The sequence below is a fragment of the Fulmarus glacialis genome, unplaced genomic scaffold (genome assembly GCF_000690835.1).
Source record: "Fulmarus glacialis isolate BGI_N327 unplaced genomic scaffold, ASM69083v1 scaffold10567, whole genome shotgun sequence".
In the NCBI taxonomy this organism is placed as follows: Eukaryota; Metazoa; Chordata; class Aves; order Procellariiformes; family Procellariidae; genus Fulmarus; species Fulmarus glacialis.
Genome location: NW_009225095.1, coordinates 6814 through 24090, shown reverse-complemented (window position 1 = coordinate 24090; position 17277 = coordinate 6814). Strand labels below are relative to the sequence as shown.

At 42.2% G+C, this 17277-nt stretch overlaps 1 protein-coding gene across 2 annotated transcripts in view; it reads right to left on the bottom strand.

Annotated features, from left to right (window-relative positions):
- Positions 1–15422, bottom strand: part of SNAP25 (synaptosomal-associated protein, 25kDa) — a 30461-nt gene extending 15039 nt beyond the window's left edge. The window contains exons 1-3 of one of the 2 annotated variants that reach the window (XM_009582366.1): positions 15284–15422; positions 14593–14634; positions 5878–5926 (exon numbers count right to left, since the gene is read on the bottom strand). In XM_009582366.1, coding sequence (XP_009580661.1) covers positions 5878–5926; positions 14593–14634; positions 15284–15355 — 163 coding nt within the window. In that variant the 5' untranslated portion in view covers positions 15356–15422. The remainder of the gene's footprint in view (positions 1–5877; positions 5927–14592; positions 14635–15283) is intronic. The other variant, XM_009582367.1, reaches the window with a different exon arrangement.
- Positions 15423–17277: the final 1855 nt, after the last annotated feature.

Below are 17277 nucleotides of genomic sequence, written 5' to 3'. Positions count from 1 at the left end.
TAAGATTGCAGGGATCAGTCCTAAATCTGGTATCACTGGTGGCTTTCAGTCTAAGCATGTTTCCTTGCTCAGATGCATGTTCTCTGAAGCCAGATATGTACTAGAGCCTTTTGAACTTTCTTTCCCTGTTTCCTATTCTGCCTGAATAGATGAGTGCTAACTGAAAAGTATATTTGACACGACTCAAAGACTTTCATTTAAATTATAGCTCTCTCCAGGAACCTGACTTAATTTATCCTGCTTCAGGATTTGTGTGTGATGCCTATGCTATTTCTAAATAGAAAAGGGACCCATAACTAATTTATCTTCCATTAAAGGAAACCTCATCAGTGTAAAAAGCCCATGTCATATTTGTAGCCCAGAAGTCTAGACAGCTGGCTGCTGGTCCTAAAACCACTTGCTAGTTGTTAATGTTGTGGGCTGGATTGTTAACTGGTTTAAATCGACGTAGTTATGCTGGCTTCATGGAGCAACACCAATTTATACCTGTCAAAGATCTGGTCCCACAGGCAAGGAAATAGATTCACTAGTCTAACCACAATTATTGAGGCATAAATATTATAGAGGAATTAACTTAATGGGGTCACTCTGGATTTGCTTTGGTATAACTGATATTAAGATCTGCCCCAGAATGAATCACTGCTGGTAAGAAATCAGATGGCTATCAAAAGGTTAATTTAATGTCTGTTTTCATAGATCTTCCCTATTCCAACTTGACGTATTGTATTAAAGGTTTTAGGGAAGACAGTCTGCTGGCATATACTGCCATGAACCTATGCAAATTCACACCTACAAAAGATCATGTCCTTTATCTCCCATTTAGAGAAGCACTTCAAGGTCAGAGTTCAAACATCTTTTGATAGTTTGTTGCAGTATTCTTTGATTATACTACACATCTATATGTATGTTTATATATCATATATGATATATAAGAGAATTGGCGTTGTCTGGAAGCAGAATACACATCAGAGGTATGTTTCATTGAGATTTCCTTCATTTTTTTCCCGGGAAGCTTCTGCTAATTATTAGCCCTTTTTGCATATTGATACCCTTTTATGTCTGAGAATGTCACTTTGATTCAAACATAGTGGCCATATATTTTCTTCCAGATCTTACAGCAAACTAATGGCATATCTTAGGATACAAGGAAGGATTTTTTTTTACCTGTATCGTTATTCTTATGAATTACTTCTGTATTAAAACCATAGGCAACTGAGGGACCATAAGCTAGTCCTGTAAGTTTTACTGTAGCTTTGTGGCCCTTTGCCTGTGGGTCTTTTCCAGGATCTTCTGTAACAGCCTGGCAAATCCCCGCTCTGTGACTTGATCTGGGGAAGTGGCTGCGAGAGGGGAACTGTAGCAAGGGCATCCCTCAGCTGCTCCTGTGGTCTCTTGGGCAAACATAGCTGCAAAAGCATCTTAACACAGTGTTGGATGCAGGACCAGGACAGGGCAAGTGTGGTGTTGGTCCACCTTTGCATCCCCATCTGTAATTTAGAACAAATGTTCCTTGACTACTGTCTGTGATCTGGGGTCTGGACTTGAATGTCAGTTAAATGCATTTGGAGAAGGGAACTTGCTCCTCTGCCTGGAGTATTGTGCAATGAAGTAATTTCCACCAAGGACAATTATAATTTAAAAAAAAAGAAAAAAGGACATATAAGAACACATTGTAATCATAATTGCATACAAGAGGGCTGAATTTGAAAGAGAGTCAGCAGATTAACTATTTCCAATGATACTCGGTGATCCCATTTTCCATAAAGCAGACTCATATCGGAGCAAAATACATTTTGAGGACAGCCTTTTCAGAAATCCTGAGTCTTGACCTAGCTCTGCTCTGAAAGGCATTGCTGAGCACAGGTACGAATGGAAGAAAGCTGGCAGGGAGTGCTTGTGAGCCCACGTGTAGCTGTGCTAAAAATAACAGTAGACAAGGCACAGCCTGTTTTTGTGGGGGGTTCGTTTTGCTTTTCTTCTGCACTACACTTTCAACATAATTAATGCCATTTTCCCTGTAGAATGTGGAATAGTTGATAGTTACCTTTTTTTTTTCACTAATTAGCAAACCATTTCTGACTGTGATCAGCTCAGCTCATAGGTGTTGTTGGGCGCCTCTAGCAACTCTGCTTTTGGCATCTCACTGCCTATCCATTTTCGTGGTAGCTGTTGAATAGGAGATAAGCTGGGGAAGAGGCCTGCGCAAGGGCCATAATTTTGCTGTCTGATGGAAAGGAATGGTAATTATCTTTGTATTTACTTCAGTTGTTTCTCCAGTGCCATAGAAACAGGTCAGCCATAACTCATACAAAACTGTAAAACTTGCAACTCATGCAAAAACTGTAGAGGTCAGCTAGCACGGGCACCATCACTTGGTGTCAACCCTTTTGCTTGTAGGGTTGCCCAGTTATTCCAAAGTTTTATCTCCATGCTTCAACTTGATCTGGAGTACAGATTTGCTGGGTAGATCAAGCTACTCTCCGCATTCTCTGGCATCACTGGTTGTGCATTTGGTGTTGGAGAAAATTTCAATTGCATTGACATTTTCTTTGTGGCTTATCAAAGTTGTGCATATTCCTCTATCTTGCCTTGAATGAAAAATGGCTGTGCTGCTACTGTTGTTATTGGAAAAGTTTCTCCCCTCCACCCCATTTTGAATACAAGAACAAAATTCTTTTGTAATAAACAGCATGAAGACATCATCATACAAAAAAAAGTCCTTGAAGGTCCAAATCTCTCTGCCTGCTGATACTCCCAGGTGATGGAGTTTCCTTTTGAGGACGAGAGCTACCACTCTGGGACCCCTGCTATGTCTGCAATTCAGGTTTATCTTCATATCCCCACTTTGTAGTCTACGGTCTGCATTTAACTAACATGCATCCAAATGTTAATATTTTTCTAAGCTAGCATGTTTCAAAGACATATTTAATGAAGCAGAGCAATTGCCACTGCTCAATAATCCTTTGCAGCATGACATTTTTAATGTAAAATGTAAATATTTTAAAGCGTTATGTACCTATCTATATTTAAATAATTAATTAAGGAAGCTTGACTCGAGGCCAGGTTTAAAAAAATGTGAGCATTATGGATGCACTTAGGGTCTGGGAAAGACTTTCTCACTGATGGAAAAAATCCCAATGAGGAGAATCTAATCTCTTAGGTCCTTCCCGTGGGCTCCCCAGGGGAAGAACTGTGTTGAACTGGTTTGAGTGACAATACCTGGCTCAAAAAATGATAACTCTTGGTATTGCAGAGGGACTACTCCAAAAGCCCACTCAGATTCCTGGTGACTTCAAAGGGCACTGGAGGCGGTCTCTAGTTTTTATGGCAGTCCCATTCTCTGTGAAACAGGAGTAATGAAAGCTCTTGTGAAGCTCTGCGTCTCTGTAGGGTCATAACAGACTTTGTGGTCTGCTGTGCAGCCAGCTGTGCTAAATGTTTAGGCAACAGGAGCTAGCCAGACTGGCTTTATTGTATAAATACCTAGTATTGTAAAATTGCATTGACTTCTTTCCTTTTATGATCCCAAAGACTTTTGCTTATTGATATCAGAAAATGAGTTCTGCTTTGCGTTATTTAGATTGAGATCTGCTCAAAGAAGTTTTCCTTGTAAGGTCTGTTTAACTTCAAAGCAAACAATTTTGTAAGGAAACTTAGAAATAGAGCTTCAAGCAACTGCAGAGATTAGATATTCTGCCTGCCGCCCACTGGAAGGATCAATGTCATGGTTTTTGTCTATTTAACACCTAATAATCTTAAGTGACTTGTGCAGTCAGCTGAAAAGAGATCACATGGCAGTGTTAGCAAATTATTTCCTTAATCAGATAATCTGCAGAGACATCCGTGAGTTGCACACATTGCACTAATTACAGAGGGTTCAAAGTCATCATTAGCCTATTTTGCCCAATAATATAATAAGGCCTTTATCACTAAAATAAAAAAAAATTATTACAGGAATTATTACAGCTGCATATGGCTAAAACAGACAAAACTTAATTAAACATTTAACATAGTACAGTGGTTACAATATTCCCAGAGTTTGTAGCATTGTTAGGCTGTGTTCCTTGAGAAACCCATACTGTATCGTCACAAGCTTAATTTACTGAACCACTTAAGGCATGACCATAACCAATTTAAAGAGGCTTTCGAATTGTCTGATTCTTTCCTGTAAGTATTGACTAACTGCATCTCTGGGCATACAATATACATTTCAGGTTTTACTGTCAATGAGAGTTTAATACTGAGTTCCCTCGACTCCAAACAGGTCAGTGAGTCCAGTCTCAGCTCCTTGGCTCACACGGACCGTCCTTCCTAGCACGACTAGAGAGTCGGTGGGACAACTTGTGCGTACAGGGGTTTAGCAATAGTAGAACTCCAAAGTAAAAAACAAAATTCAGGGTTAAAACCAAAGAAAAACCCCTAGCAATCTGTGGAAAAATAACAGTTAAAGAACAGAAATATACTTTCCCAAGACTAAACACAAGGGAAGTTATAGGAACCACAAAAGTTTCTGCTGATCTGCCCATGAATTACATTGCAAGACACACCTGGGTATTTACGGACTTTCTTTGACAATATTTGTGGTTTATTTTAACTGTATAATTCACTTCTGAAACAAAACACATTATTTGGACAGGTGCTGTATCTGTTTCAAAATAAGTAATTTTTTTTTTTTATTCAGTGATAGTTCTTTTACTGCTGTTACTCAGAAGAAAATTTTTTAAGACAACATAATATTCTCTGTAATATTTTTCTTGACAAGACAAATTGATGCGACAAAATTTGGTTAGGTTAAATTCTTTTCCCTAAGGGAGGGGAGGGAAGCAGGGAAGCAATGAGACTTGCATATAAAAGCAAATAGAAGAAAATACTTTCTGTTTAGGTCCTGTTATTACTTTCCATTCATTTAGTGCCGGAGAGGCAGACATTACAGATGAAAAGGGTCTGTCAGGTTCTGCAGTCCATTTCCCAACAACGCTGTACCGTTGCCTGTAATTGTTGTCCGGGCTTGCTGAATAATACAGTGTTCTATGTAGAAAACATTTCCCATTTTGTATCATGCCACAGAGTAAATAATAACAAGGGCTTTTGGGGGGCTGGTTTGATATAGAGTAGCAGAAATTTTTACTCTGTTGATTTAACTTCTCTTTGGAGACACCATTTTTCTGGTGCTGTGGGTCTGCAGCAAATGAAGACTTATTAGTTTTGTTGGGGGCGGGGGGGAAGCTACCTGCTGCTTTGTAGTATTATGAAGGGCAAAAATGTAATTTCCTGGAATGTATTGAATATATCTAGCTCTGTCTTTGTCACTGTCATCCACAGACAGGGACTCGTCTAAGTTTGAAAGCTTCTATATGGTCAATTGTAATGAGCTGATCGTGTCGTAGCTTTTAATGTTAAATTCCTGTTATCCTCACTGACATTTCTATGCAAAAAGCAACTGAATTTTACACAAGCTAAACCGGTTTTACCCTTTCTTGGGTTGCATTTAATGCATGCTTTTCACTTGTAGCTAAAACAAGTGAGAAAATTACGTATCACCTGCATAAATAATGTTGGATTTTACACTTATGGAAGCAAATCTTCCCATTGTGTAGCTGGATCTTGACCGAAAGCTTGCTGAAAAAATGATGATTTGGCTGAGTTCAGCCTGCAGCTCTCTCTGACATTAATGGGAAACAGATCAAAAGAAGTACAGACTCTTACGCAGTTACTGTACGTTCCTCTGTCAGACAACAAAGCTAAAGGCAAAGAGATTCCTGGGTTCTCATGCACAACCACACATGTGTTTTATGGCCCTCGTTTTCAGGATTGCACACAGTTAGTACAGTACTTTGAGAACAGTTATACTTCCTTACTGAAGCAATCTGAACTTACCTCCTTGCTCATCCAACATAACCAAAGTCCTGATACCAGCATCTTTACTCTACATCCCAATAGCGGTAGCAAGGTAAGGAGAGAGAGGGGGAGAAGAAAGAGAGAGAGAGAAAGAGAGATCAGTGAGGGAACACTCAGCCCTAGATATGGGACACAGGAAGACAAAAGAAAAACAGTGAAAGGAATGACGAGGTCATAAGGGGCTGGTGGCACAGTCCAAAGACCTTATGTGCCTGGACACTGTACAAGGAACTGGGTACTCTCAATTGTACCATCAATCCTTCAGGAATCACTGGGATACTGAATTACTGCAGAAAACACAAAGTCCTGGACTTTGAGATTAAAATAATCATTTTACAGAAGAGCAATTTCTAAAAAGAAAGGGTTCATCTCCAAGTTCTCTGAAACAGGAGAAGGCAAGAAGGGGGTGTTGACATTGCAGATGTATGTTATTTCCACAGGAGAAATTCCCAAGGAAAATAGATACGGCACAAACATGTTTGGTAAGGAGGCATAGTGGTTTGTACATAGCCCTTGCAACACAGAAGTCAGAAAGCTTACCTACTTAGGAAATCCATTTTAAAGCAGGCTAATATTTAATAGGATTAAGCCATATTTTTTTGGTTTGGAGATCTAACAGATATGAGTTGGAGCCAAGTTTTAGTTCAGCCAAGAGACACCTTTAGCATTAATGGACTTTGGATTGAATTTGAAGGTAGGATTTTTAAAACACCTACGTGCTGATCCTACCCCTGCTCCCATGGAGGTTAATGGGAGTCTTATCATCGCCTTTGCTGGACACAGGGCTTGAGCAAAAGCCGAGCAATTCAGAGCTCCCTCCTGTCTAAATCAGCAGCAGGGCACCTTTCACAAATACAGTTTTTGCATGCATTATCATCACTCTGGGATGTGATCAGGTGTGTCGGGTTTCTGGGTGCTGTGATACTAAGCTATATCACAGATCAGATTAGCTCCTTTTTAATTACGAAGGGGAAACTAGCTCCATTTTGCTTGGAGCAGTGATAACGTCTGTGAATAATTAATGGCCTGAATGATCTCCTGACTGTTGCATTTCAATAACACATGAAGTAAGTCCTCTGCGGCCTGACAGTTTGCCAGGGGGTTACCTGGACATGTGCAGCAGTAATTTAGCCGCTTCCATAAACATAAAGCCACCCATACCCCTGTGAAGCAGATAAAGTTGGTGGTGTCGATTTTGCAGAGAGCAGGGGAGATGCCCACAGTTGCACAGGAACGTGAGGAAGAGAAACCTGGAGTCCTGACCATCCCTCTTGCTTTTTAGGCCATTCTTCCCCTCCTTGAGGCAAATTAAGGACTTCATATTATCCTTCCTCCCAACTGCCCTGCTCACTGCCATCGCTCACCTCTTTGTCTGGGAGCAGTGAAGTCTCTCTGGCCTTCAGCTGCCCGGTCCACGCTTGCAGGGCACTCCCAGGCAGGCCGGCAGCACGCTGCCCACATTGGCTCAGCTACAAGCCTGACTCTCTGCCACACTCGAGGGCTGTCTGGCTGGTGCAGCTGGTGCTTCTCTGCTTTGCTTCAAGAGGATCCTGCTCAGTTAAAAAGGGATGCAAGATGCCTCTTGTTGCACTCTCGTCTGCCTCTCTCTGCACTCCCATTCTTGTCTTTAATGTCTATGTCACTGTAGAAACTGGGAAAAACATCAGATGTGTGCAGTCTGGTTCACTCCCCCTTTTTTTTTAAATCCCTGCGTGAGCTGCCAGGTGGAGGAAAACCCTCCTGCCTCTCCCCATGGTCTGCTGCACCCTACTGCCCTTGCGTCAGCTATCTACCAGGTACCTGCTGCTGCTCTCTCTCCCTTCAAGCTCATACTGCATTTACTTGAATCCCAGCCAGCTCTTATTTTTGCAACCTTTAGAAACTTAGGGTCCAAGGGTCATCTTAGATTTGCCTATTTAGAGTAAGGAAACAGCCTTTAATTATCTTATGTTTTCTGTGGGGCAGGTATCGGATCTGCTAAGCGCTGGATGTGCAATAGCTTTTTATTGTGCTCTTTCTATGCTCTTGGTACCCAGGGGTGTCTTACCTCAAAAGATTTGCATGTATTTTAAAAAACATCCCTCATGCAAACACAAGGAGGCTGCTTGGGTCCTGAGACATCTTGTGTTTGAGTAAATACGGTGCAGTCTGACACGGAGCCCTTCTAATATTGGACTCAGAAAACCCGCAGTTGGTGGTGTGATAGTTGTTGGCTTTCAGTAAGTCAAACATGGTCAGACTGAGAAATGTTTGCTGCTCCTTAACCCTCTGACCTTATTTTCCTGCAGTTTTGAACATCTGAGCAAACTGCCTTTATGCAGCTAAGATGTCCAGTGACCTGAATAAGACCTATGCTGAAAGACAAACTCAGCAATTAGACCTTACGATTTGTATTTCATATTAAATCCTTGCACAGACTGAAAGAGATGCAATTTTCTGTTACTTACCTGACCATCAGTGCCATTTAATTTTATCAGGCAATACTGTATCTCTTAAGAGTAGACTGCCACAGCATTCATAGTAATGTGAAAATATAAAGGGTGTGCATTGAATATACTTCTCTGCATCTGAGGTCTAATCCAAAGCATATTGAAGCTAATAAAAAGATGCTCACTGACAAAGATGAGAGGTGATTCAGACATCAAGTGACAATCTCCTCCTGTTCCAAGTTTCTATCAAGCATTAATGTACAGCTTTTTCACAAAAAATTAACTGTGTAAAGCCAATTAAAAAAAAAAAACCAACACATTTGTGCATTTTCCTAAAAGTTCAGTATTTCCGTTGTGACTGATATTTTAGATAGCTCAAAACCAAACATGTCTGTAAGACAGAACTATTCTAAAAATGTGCTCATCATCCAGATGTCTGAGCAGGAGAGAAACACTCAGTAACTGACCCTCAGTGACAACAGACTGAGGCATCTCTGGAAACCACAAAACCTCTTCATTTGAAGGAATATAGAGGAAGAAATGTGCCACGTAAGCGTGTTTGGGGCCCAAATACAGATAATGTTGGTGTTTTCTGCACTAAAAGTATCACAGAAACTCTCCTTGGTCTCAGTAGGGGCAGGTGTCAGCAGGTACACTCAAACTGGTTGCTTAGAGAATGTGTAACAGAAGGTGACGAAAGCTGTGCTTGCGAAATGCCAGCCCAGACAAGTATGTTTTACAACAACCGATCATAAAACCTTGATAACAGGCTCCCAGAAGAGCCATGGTCAATGCAGGGGCCCGGTGACCATGCTTTGATTTGTCTGGTCCTGAGGGCTCAAGAAGGGTTCCCACCCACATCCAATCATCAATGGTGATGCTCACCAACATCAATGAGATCTTACGTGGGAAGCCATGAATGGGTAGAACTGATGAGGTCTGTCTTGTTATGAAAATGTGTGCTAATGGTACATTTTCCCCAGGATTAGAGCCTTCCGTTCTTCCTGTGCAATGGAGGAATTTCTTAAGACCTTCCAGTCCTTGCACAGGCAATGCTCTCTTTAGTTTGTGGCAAAATAAGGATTCTCAAAAAATGGGATGCTTAGGGTAGTTCAGGCCTGAGAGAAGAAAAATGCATCTTTCATAGAGTTCATGGAGCACATGCCATTTTAATCCAACTCTTAAATCAGTAACAGCCTTCTCTCTCCAGAGTTACTTCTGACGCTCCTTGTTCTCTTGTTGCACTTGAGAGGAGAATTTGGACTGCTGGATTTTGCCATGGTACAGCAAACATCTCACACTCTTGTCTGTTGAAAATGGCACAGCACGAATTGCTTTTGTTGAGGCGTTAAACTGACAGCTCTGGAGTTCCTCTGTTTATCCATAAAGCAGGTATCCATAAAGCAAATGGTAAAACATATAATCTTTCCTATGCAGCCCTTAAACATACCTCAGCCCTGACTCAAGGAATGAGCATGGCAGCCCGTCTGTCTTCCCAGACTTTGATTTCCATGGAGGCTACCATGTGTTGCCAACCATTTTTCTGCAAAGACCTGACAAATTTTGCACGCAAGGTGACCCCTCAGAAGAGGAAGCCATTGCTTTCAACTTTTAAAAATTAACCACATTAGGAGAAGGAGCACCATGAATATAGACCCCATAAAGTTTATGAAAGTTGATGTCCTTCGACCTTGCAGTAGCGCTAAGCTCTAGTGTTTAAGACAAAAGCAAACCAACAAGGAGTACTGGTTTGGGTTCAACATACTTTCTGTGTAGCACGTGGCTCGGTTCTCCACTAGACCGCAGGCTAAGCTACTAATCAGAAAGCCAGAATATATATGATTTTAAAACTCTGGGCTTAATTCAGCTTTTAGATACATGATTCTAATGCCAGTGCTTCAGTGAAGCCAGTTTAACAGCATAACTGGGACCCCTGTTGGAGGCTTTAATACACATTATCCTCAATCTTCTGTAACAGCTTTTTAAAAGTTTTTTTTATTAGGGTCTCGCTCAGAGCAAGTCAGCAGCAAGGCGTTCACTGAAATTTGCCCAGCACTTTGGAGGGGAAATGCATTGCTATATCATTTCTTATTATTACTGTTATGTCACTTAATTTCCCAAGGTGGGAATAAAACCAGGAAGAGAATTGAGATGACTTCTCAAAGGGTCCATCAGTCCCTCCAGGAACACAGTGTGTTGCGTCCTATCCGTGCCTGCTACAAAAAGCAGCTACTCCAACTTTGGTATAGCCTGAAGGGTGATTTTCGTGACAGTGTAAGGGTATGATGTATCAGATAGAGAATCCAAATTCTAGAAATCACTTTCTCTGCATTTCAGGACGTACCCTGAAAAACAGATACACACTCTCGGTTATGTCAAGAACATATAAACTTCCACTTCGATGAAGAATTTTGCTTTAATCAATATGGATTATAGAGTTTGTTTTGAATAAATTAATACAGACAATTATGTACCAGGACAGGCTAACATTGCTAGCTGTTCCCAGAGACACTAAGGAGAAGTGTCAACACCCTAAAGACAAAAATGTGGTCAAAGAAACATTTTTTAGTCATCCGTAGTAATGCTTTTCCTCAGCTCCTGCTTCAGGTTCACTGTCACCCTGTTAATGCTGCAATGTCTCTCTGTGCCTGATTAAAGAGCCATGTTACTTCTCAGAGCCTGTTAATTCACCCTGTCATTCAGATCCTCAGCCGATAAGAATCTGTGACCCCCCCCTTGAATCACGTATGCCTGATTTTCATCTAGCGCGATGACCCTGACTCCAGTGCTACCCTGCTGGTTTACATAGATGAAGGGGTCTAATCCTGCATAGGAAAAACTGAGACCAGAATTATGAATCACCTTCCCCTGTGCCAGATATATATTTCTGTGGAATTACACAGATTAAAACACTTTTCTGAGTAGAACCATTCCAATAGCTAATGATGTCAAAGGCATTTCTCAAATTAGCTTTGACAAGCTTTGGATCAAACTTTAAATTAATAGAATTTTTTTTTTTTAATTCTTCAGACTATAATTAAGGAACATTTGACTATGATAACAATGTCAGGGGAAACTCACTTCCCAATCATGAATGAAGGAAGTTAGTAAAATGGCATACTGTATGTTCAGTGTCCTGCATAGAGCAGCATCATAAGGTTATCAAACATTTTCAGCTTACCATTTCAGCTTTCATATGTTAGTAAACTTGACTCTAACCTCCCAGCATATGAGAGGAGAAGTTAGTCCTGTCTGGATTTAAACGTACAAAACAGCCCTTTTGCCTGTACATGTTGCGAAGTGCTTTCTTGCTGGGCTTTCTACAGTATTGCTCTTGTTGATATTTCTTCTCTTGCTGCATCATAGCTAGAAAACATCTTTTTTTTTCCACCCTACAGCAATTGATTTTCTTTAAAGGCCATAGTGGTTCCACTGGAAGATGGTAGGAATGACTCTTCCCCTTGCATGTGTTATTCTGCATTTCATGAAGTTGGCTCAGAGGTAAAAAGCTTGAACAATTGAATAAGAAGGTCAGCTACAAACTGTGTATTTAGTCTCACTTCTTTTGCCTCAGTTCATTTTTATTTTATGTTTTAGCCCAAACATTGCACAGCATCATCATAAAATACAGGTATTTATAGTGCTGAGTAGCTCAAATGAGCATTGGTCAGTGTAGATGAAACTGTGTTGCACGGGTATGCTGGGCACCACAGAGCAAACTGATTTTTGTAGTCTGCCATCCCAGTATGTAGCTGCCTTGGGGCAAAGCGGTGGCGACTTTACAACAGCCACTCACCACTTCTTCTTGCTTCCCCTGTTGTGCTAGGACTGAAACAATCAGCTTCTTGCAAAGCTGGGTTATAAAGATCAGAAGCAGTAACAGATTTGGTTTTCCTTGCTGATGTTCCCTGGGAACAGCACCAGGGCTTAGTCTCCACACTCAGCCTGGTCTTCTTGGGCAAGGAGGCCACCATCCTTTGGGGACATCAGTTTTGTCCCCCAGGCTATGACCTACATTTCAGCATTAGGAATGCCTCGTACTGCTATAGGGCTTCCCTGGGTGGACAGCACTATTCTGTCTCTAGAGTGGAGCCAAGTCAGTCTGTTTTTTCTGTATTTTCCTAGTATCTAACAGAGCGGAGCCAACCATGAGAGGAATCCATACGTATGTGTATAGTAATAATGCTTAAATATGGAGGCATCCTTCTCCTGAGTAAGGAATAACAGATTTGCTGTATCAAGAGAATAGAGTAAAAAGCATTCTTTCACTGAGAAAGAATATTTTTTATCTCTACCCACTAGACAGGTTCTGCTAAGCAAGGGAGTCTAATTGGATTTTTTGGGTCTATTAAATCAGAGCAGTGCGAGTTCGATTTCAAAGACACTCACCATTTGTCTTTTCAGTGTAAAATCTCTCATTCCCTAAATGCTGCACTCTTTTAAAAATACCTAGGAAATGCGGTCGGAGTAATCAACCGACTGTTTAGACCACAGAAGAATTTTAAAGGTCTTTAGTAGCCACATTAGTGAAAATAATATTCAGCTCATTGTAGAAGAATTCCCTTGACTACTCAGTGCTAGTTTTAGAAACTTCTCTATTTGGACAGGAAGATATTGTAGCATCTGAATAAAAGCCAGGTCCGGAGAGATGCCGAGCTCTTTTAAGAAGCGCTAGAGTCCTACATAAATTCATTGGTAAATTCAGCAGTCCCAGTTCTCCTCCCACTTTGCCATTTGCCGTGATTTAATACTGAAATTCCAGTGGCATTCACAATATGCTTGTTCAATATGTTAGGAAGACTCAAGCAGTGCATAGGTCACACAAATACAGCTCAGGAGAAACAGGGCTGATATTTACTGATGGCTTGGCCCTGAGCAAATCACTTCCCTTTCCTGCGCCTCTCTTCCTTCCCACTCATCATCTGCCTTGTCTATTTAGATCAAAGGCATTTTGGGGCAGCAGGCTCTCCTGCCTTGCGTTTGTGGAGGTACCCATGTGAGACTCTCTTCCATGTCGTTGAATTGTTTGCAGCAGGAGCTGCATCCAGCATAGAGTTGACATGAAGTGATGGTTAGAAATGGCATGTCCAGGGAATTGAGCAGCAAAAAGGGACAGATTGCTCGTGAGACAAGAGCATGTTTCGGCTGCAAGGGGCCCAGATCTGAAGTGTTTGTGGAGGAGAAGCGATGCTGACTATGCTCAATGACCCATCTGTCTGTCTATCTGTACACGGAAATTTAATTTTGTCTCCACTGGACACCATTGATCTCCACAGTCGTGACTGATTTCAAGGCCATGAAGCCTACGGCTGGGCTTGTGCTTGTTCCTGAACGTGGGACCTGATGTAATTTTCTTCCCGTTGACTCTGCTGGAGACTCCTCTGGTTGTCAGGAGTACTGGGACTGTCAGTGCTGATGACCCTGATTAAAAATGTCACCAGCTCCGGAGCCAAGGCTCACATGGTGTCTGAAAATAATACGTCCTGTCAAGCGGGAGCAAAGTTTTCCACCAGCTGGTGGCTGAACACTCTAAACTGAACTGAGTTTGGGAATTTATGACTTTTAAACCCCTTTGTTACAAAGAGGGTGAAACGAAGCCTGACTGACTTGTTTTTTCCCTTCTGGGAGTGACCCCTCCGGGCAGGACTGAGCCTGGGTTCCTTCCTCAGCACCGTGGAAAAACAGAGAACTTCCTTCTCCAGAGCTGTCAATCTAGGACATCTCATGAGCCTTGAAATCCTAATAAATGTTTCAGAGATACATAAAGAAGTGGAACTTACATGCTGTGGTGACTGATGCTCTATAAATAGCTGCAAGTGTTTATGGAGAGGGAGGTATTTAGAGAGGACAGGGCAAACAGACCGAGGGCCTTTCTCACCTTCCCCACGTGCAGTGTTCTGGCAAGCATGTCAGAGCAGTGCCGGCATGAGGCTCCAGGAGCTCTGCAGCAAACTCAGCCACTTGTCCCTGATTCCAGGTCACCTGCAGAAGCTTTCCTTGGTTTATCTTGAGTAGCCTGTCTCAATGGATACTCAGGTATGGGCAAAACAGTGCCTCAGCAGCTGGTCTGCAGTGTGACACCTGGCAACTAGGGCACAGTGTCTTGAATGACGCTTGTAAGGGGGTAAGGGTAAGGAGGGACGGAGCGGGACATAAAGCCATGGCCATGCCCTAGCAATGTGAGTTAACAAAAAAACACTTCCAGTGTCAGACTCTCCATCACTTTTGCTCACAAAGGAAGTGCAAATAAAATGCAAGTCCTTACCTCTTCAACAAGCTGCAGCATTCGACGGGTGCTCTCAAGGGACTGAAAAAAACAGAGGAGAAAACACTTAGATTTGCCAAGATACAGTTTCCAACACTAATGTGCAGGCTCATGCTGACAGTATGCTTTTCCTACGCTCTTTGCCTTCCCTCAAAATCAGGCCATCAGCAGGGTACTGGTGATCTCTTCAGCTCTCTGTTACGACTCGCTAATGCAGCAGTTCCCACCGCATCTTGGGGCAGCTGCAGTCTCTAAGGCTTGCGCTCCCCTTGCTCACGCGTTGCGGTGGTAGTGCTCGGAACAGCTGGTGTTCCACTTTAAAAATAAAGTCTGTGGTTCTCATCTAAGACTTTTCAGAGACCTAATTGGTGACTTTTAACATTTAATAGGTTTGGCAAATTGAAGGAATCCTCAGAAAATATTAAATTGCTGCTTTTTGCTCTGAGGCCAGTCAAATTGATGCAGACTCTAATACCTACACCAAACTCACGATCAATAAATGCCTTAATCTAGACTAAACATGATATTAAATTTTGTCCCAGCTCATTTCATTTCCAATTCTGCTTTCAGTGTAAAGCTGATGGAAAACAGAATCAGCTCTAGAAATCCTTTGCTGGATCAGCTCCTATTTCTGGACATGTCTGTCACGCCAAACCCAACCCCAAGTTTCCTGTTTAGCTATCGGTCTCACTTCATCAGCAAGCTGGTCGGCACGCCGCTGCATTTCTTCCAACTCATTGCGCATATCAGCGTCTTCCGCCATTTTAGCTGTGGGTGTGTTTGTGGAAGCTGCAGATCAAGGATTTGCGCTCAGCTGCTTGTGAGCCTGGAAGACAGCGAAAAGGGAAAGAAACAGTGTGGTTAGGCTTCCTGACTCACTGAATTGTGCTTAAATGTCAGTACCACAAAAGTGCTTTAATTACACGAGTGCCCTCAGCCAAACTCTTTCGTTCTGGCTAGCAATTCTAATATAGTACAAAGCACACAGGATTGTTCAAGGTGGTGCTTTGTTCCTGTGTTATTAATCACTCTCGAAGAACAAGGATGTATCCTTGTCATGTTCTTTGAGGAAAATCCTTCCTTTTTTCTTAACCTTTCAGATACTGTTCATGCCGAAGCTGGAGACTCAGGAGGTGTTTTTTGCTGCCAGAAACGTCTTGGGACCCATTCATTCTTCTCTAGAATTAAAAGCCTTAACATGAGGGAGGTCAAGGTCTAGCCTGTGCCCTTCATGTCCTATATTTCAGCTGCATCGCTTGGAGGGCTGGACGCTCAGCTAATACATCTGCAATGAAATTAAAGACAATGAAACTTTGCAGATTTTTATTGGCTAATGACTTGTCCACCATGCTCTAGTTCAGACTCTGAAATAATATTTGCAGCTAGACTGGGAGATGTTGTCTGCCTGGGAGAATCCTTCGTTTCAGGGGAAGTGATGGCAGGACCTAACTGGTATTTTCAACTTCTCCCCAAAGTGGGTCAGATTCTGATCTTGGTTATCCCTTTCAATACAGAACAACGCCACTGAGCTCATCCTAACCAGCGACCAGGATGCAGCCCATTAATCCTCATTTGGGTAGGGTTTCTTTTTTGTTATAAATTCCAGCTAGCTCTGATTACTGAGCGTGACTTGATTAAGAAAGGCGGGTCCTCCTACCATCTGTCAGGTCTTTATAATAACAACACTGGCTTATTTCTTTTCTTGATTCAAGCATGGCACATTGCAAATTACTGCTCACTGAATGTTAGGTTTGTTCATTGCAGGAAAACCTAACCCCAGGTGCAGAGGAGGTGGGGAAGTTGTGGGGGACTGCAAATAAACAGCCATAAAGCACATGCCATCATGCTCAATTACAGAAAGAGGACAAAAGTAGCCCCTTTCAGCAAAGCTGCTCTAAGAAGGCAAAATCCCAGGGGCTATTTTCTGTCCTGTCTTTGCGACACGTGCAGCCGTTACGAAACAAGATAAGTCAGGGCAGAGCTTGGCTCTAAAATTTTAACAATAATAACTCTGTTTAAATGGAAGTTACTATCTATTGGAGATGAATCTGTTCCTCGCTTTGACAGCACTCACTGTCAGGACAAGAGGAGTATGGGCTGAACAGGTACAGCTGAGGGGCAGAGAGATTTCCTGGATCACACCCTGTTTGCTTAGAAATGTAAAAGGAAAGCAGACAGCTCCTTGCATTTCCTCTGCAGCTTCAACAACGGAATATGTGACCTTCATGCTTTCGCATTAGCTGTGCCCTCACTCGTAGTTGATTTTCCTCTTTGAAGCTACAGCAGGAAGAAATCCATCTCGAAGAGTCAGCCCTGCAGCTACTGGCACAGCATCTTACTTTCATCACTGAGCACATCACCACATCCTTGTCAGAGGGAGACTGACATTTTGTGAGGGTCACACAATATTTAGGGGCCCGAATGTATGCTGGAGAAGAAGCCCACCCAGTTCTGCCAGCTGCATGGTCACAGCAGTGCGAAGGACCAAGCTTAAGCAACTCATCCGCAGCCCAGGCAGATGCAAACGCAGAGCTTAATTTCCTGGCTAATATTCAAATTGATATCAGGCACCTTAAGGATGCTCACAAACAGCAGTCAATAAGCATTACAAAAAATGGCGCACTCTGAGGATTAGGAAGAAAAGATGAACCAGGAATTGGTCTCCTCCTGAAGGGCATGTGAAAG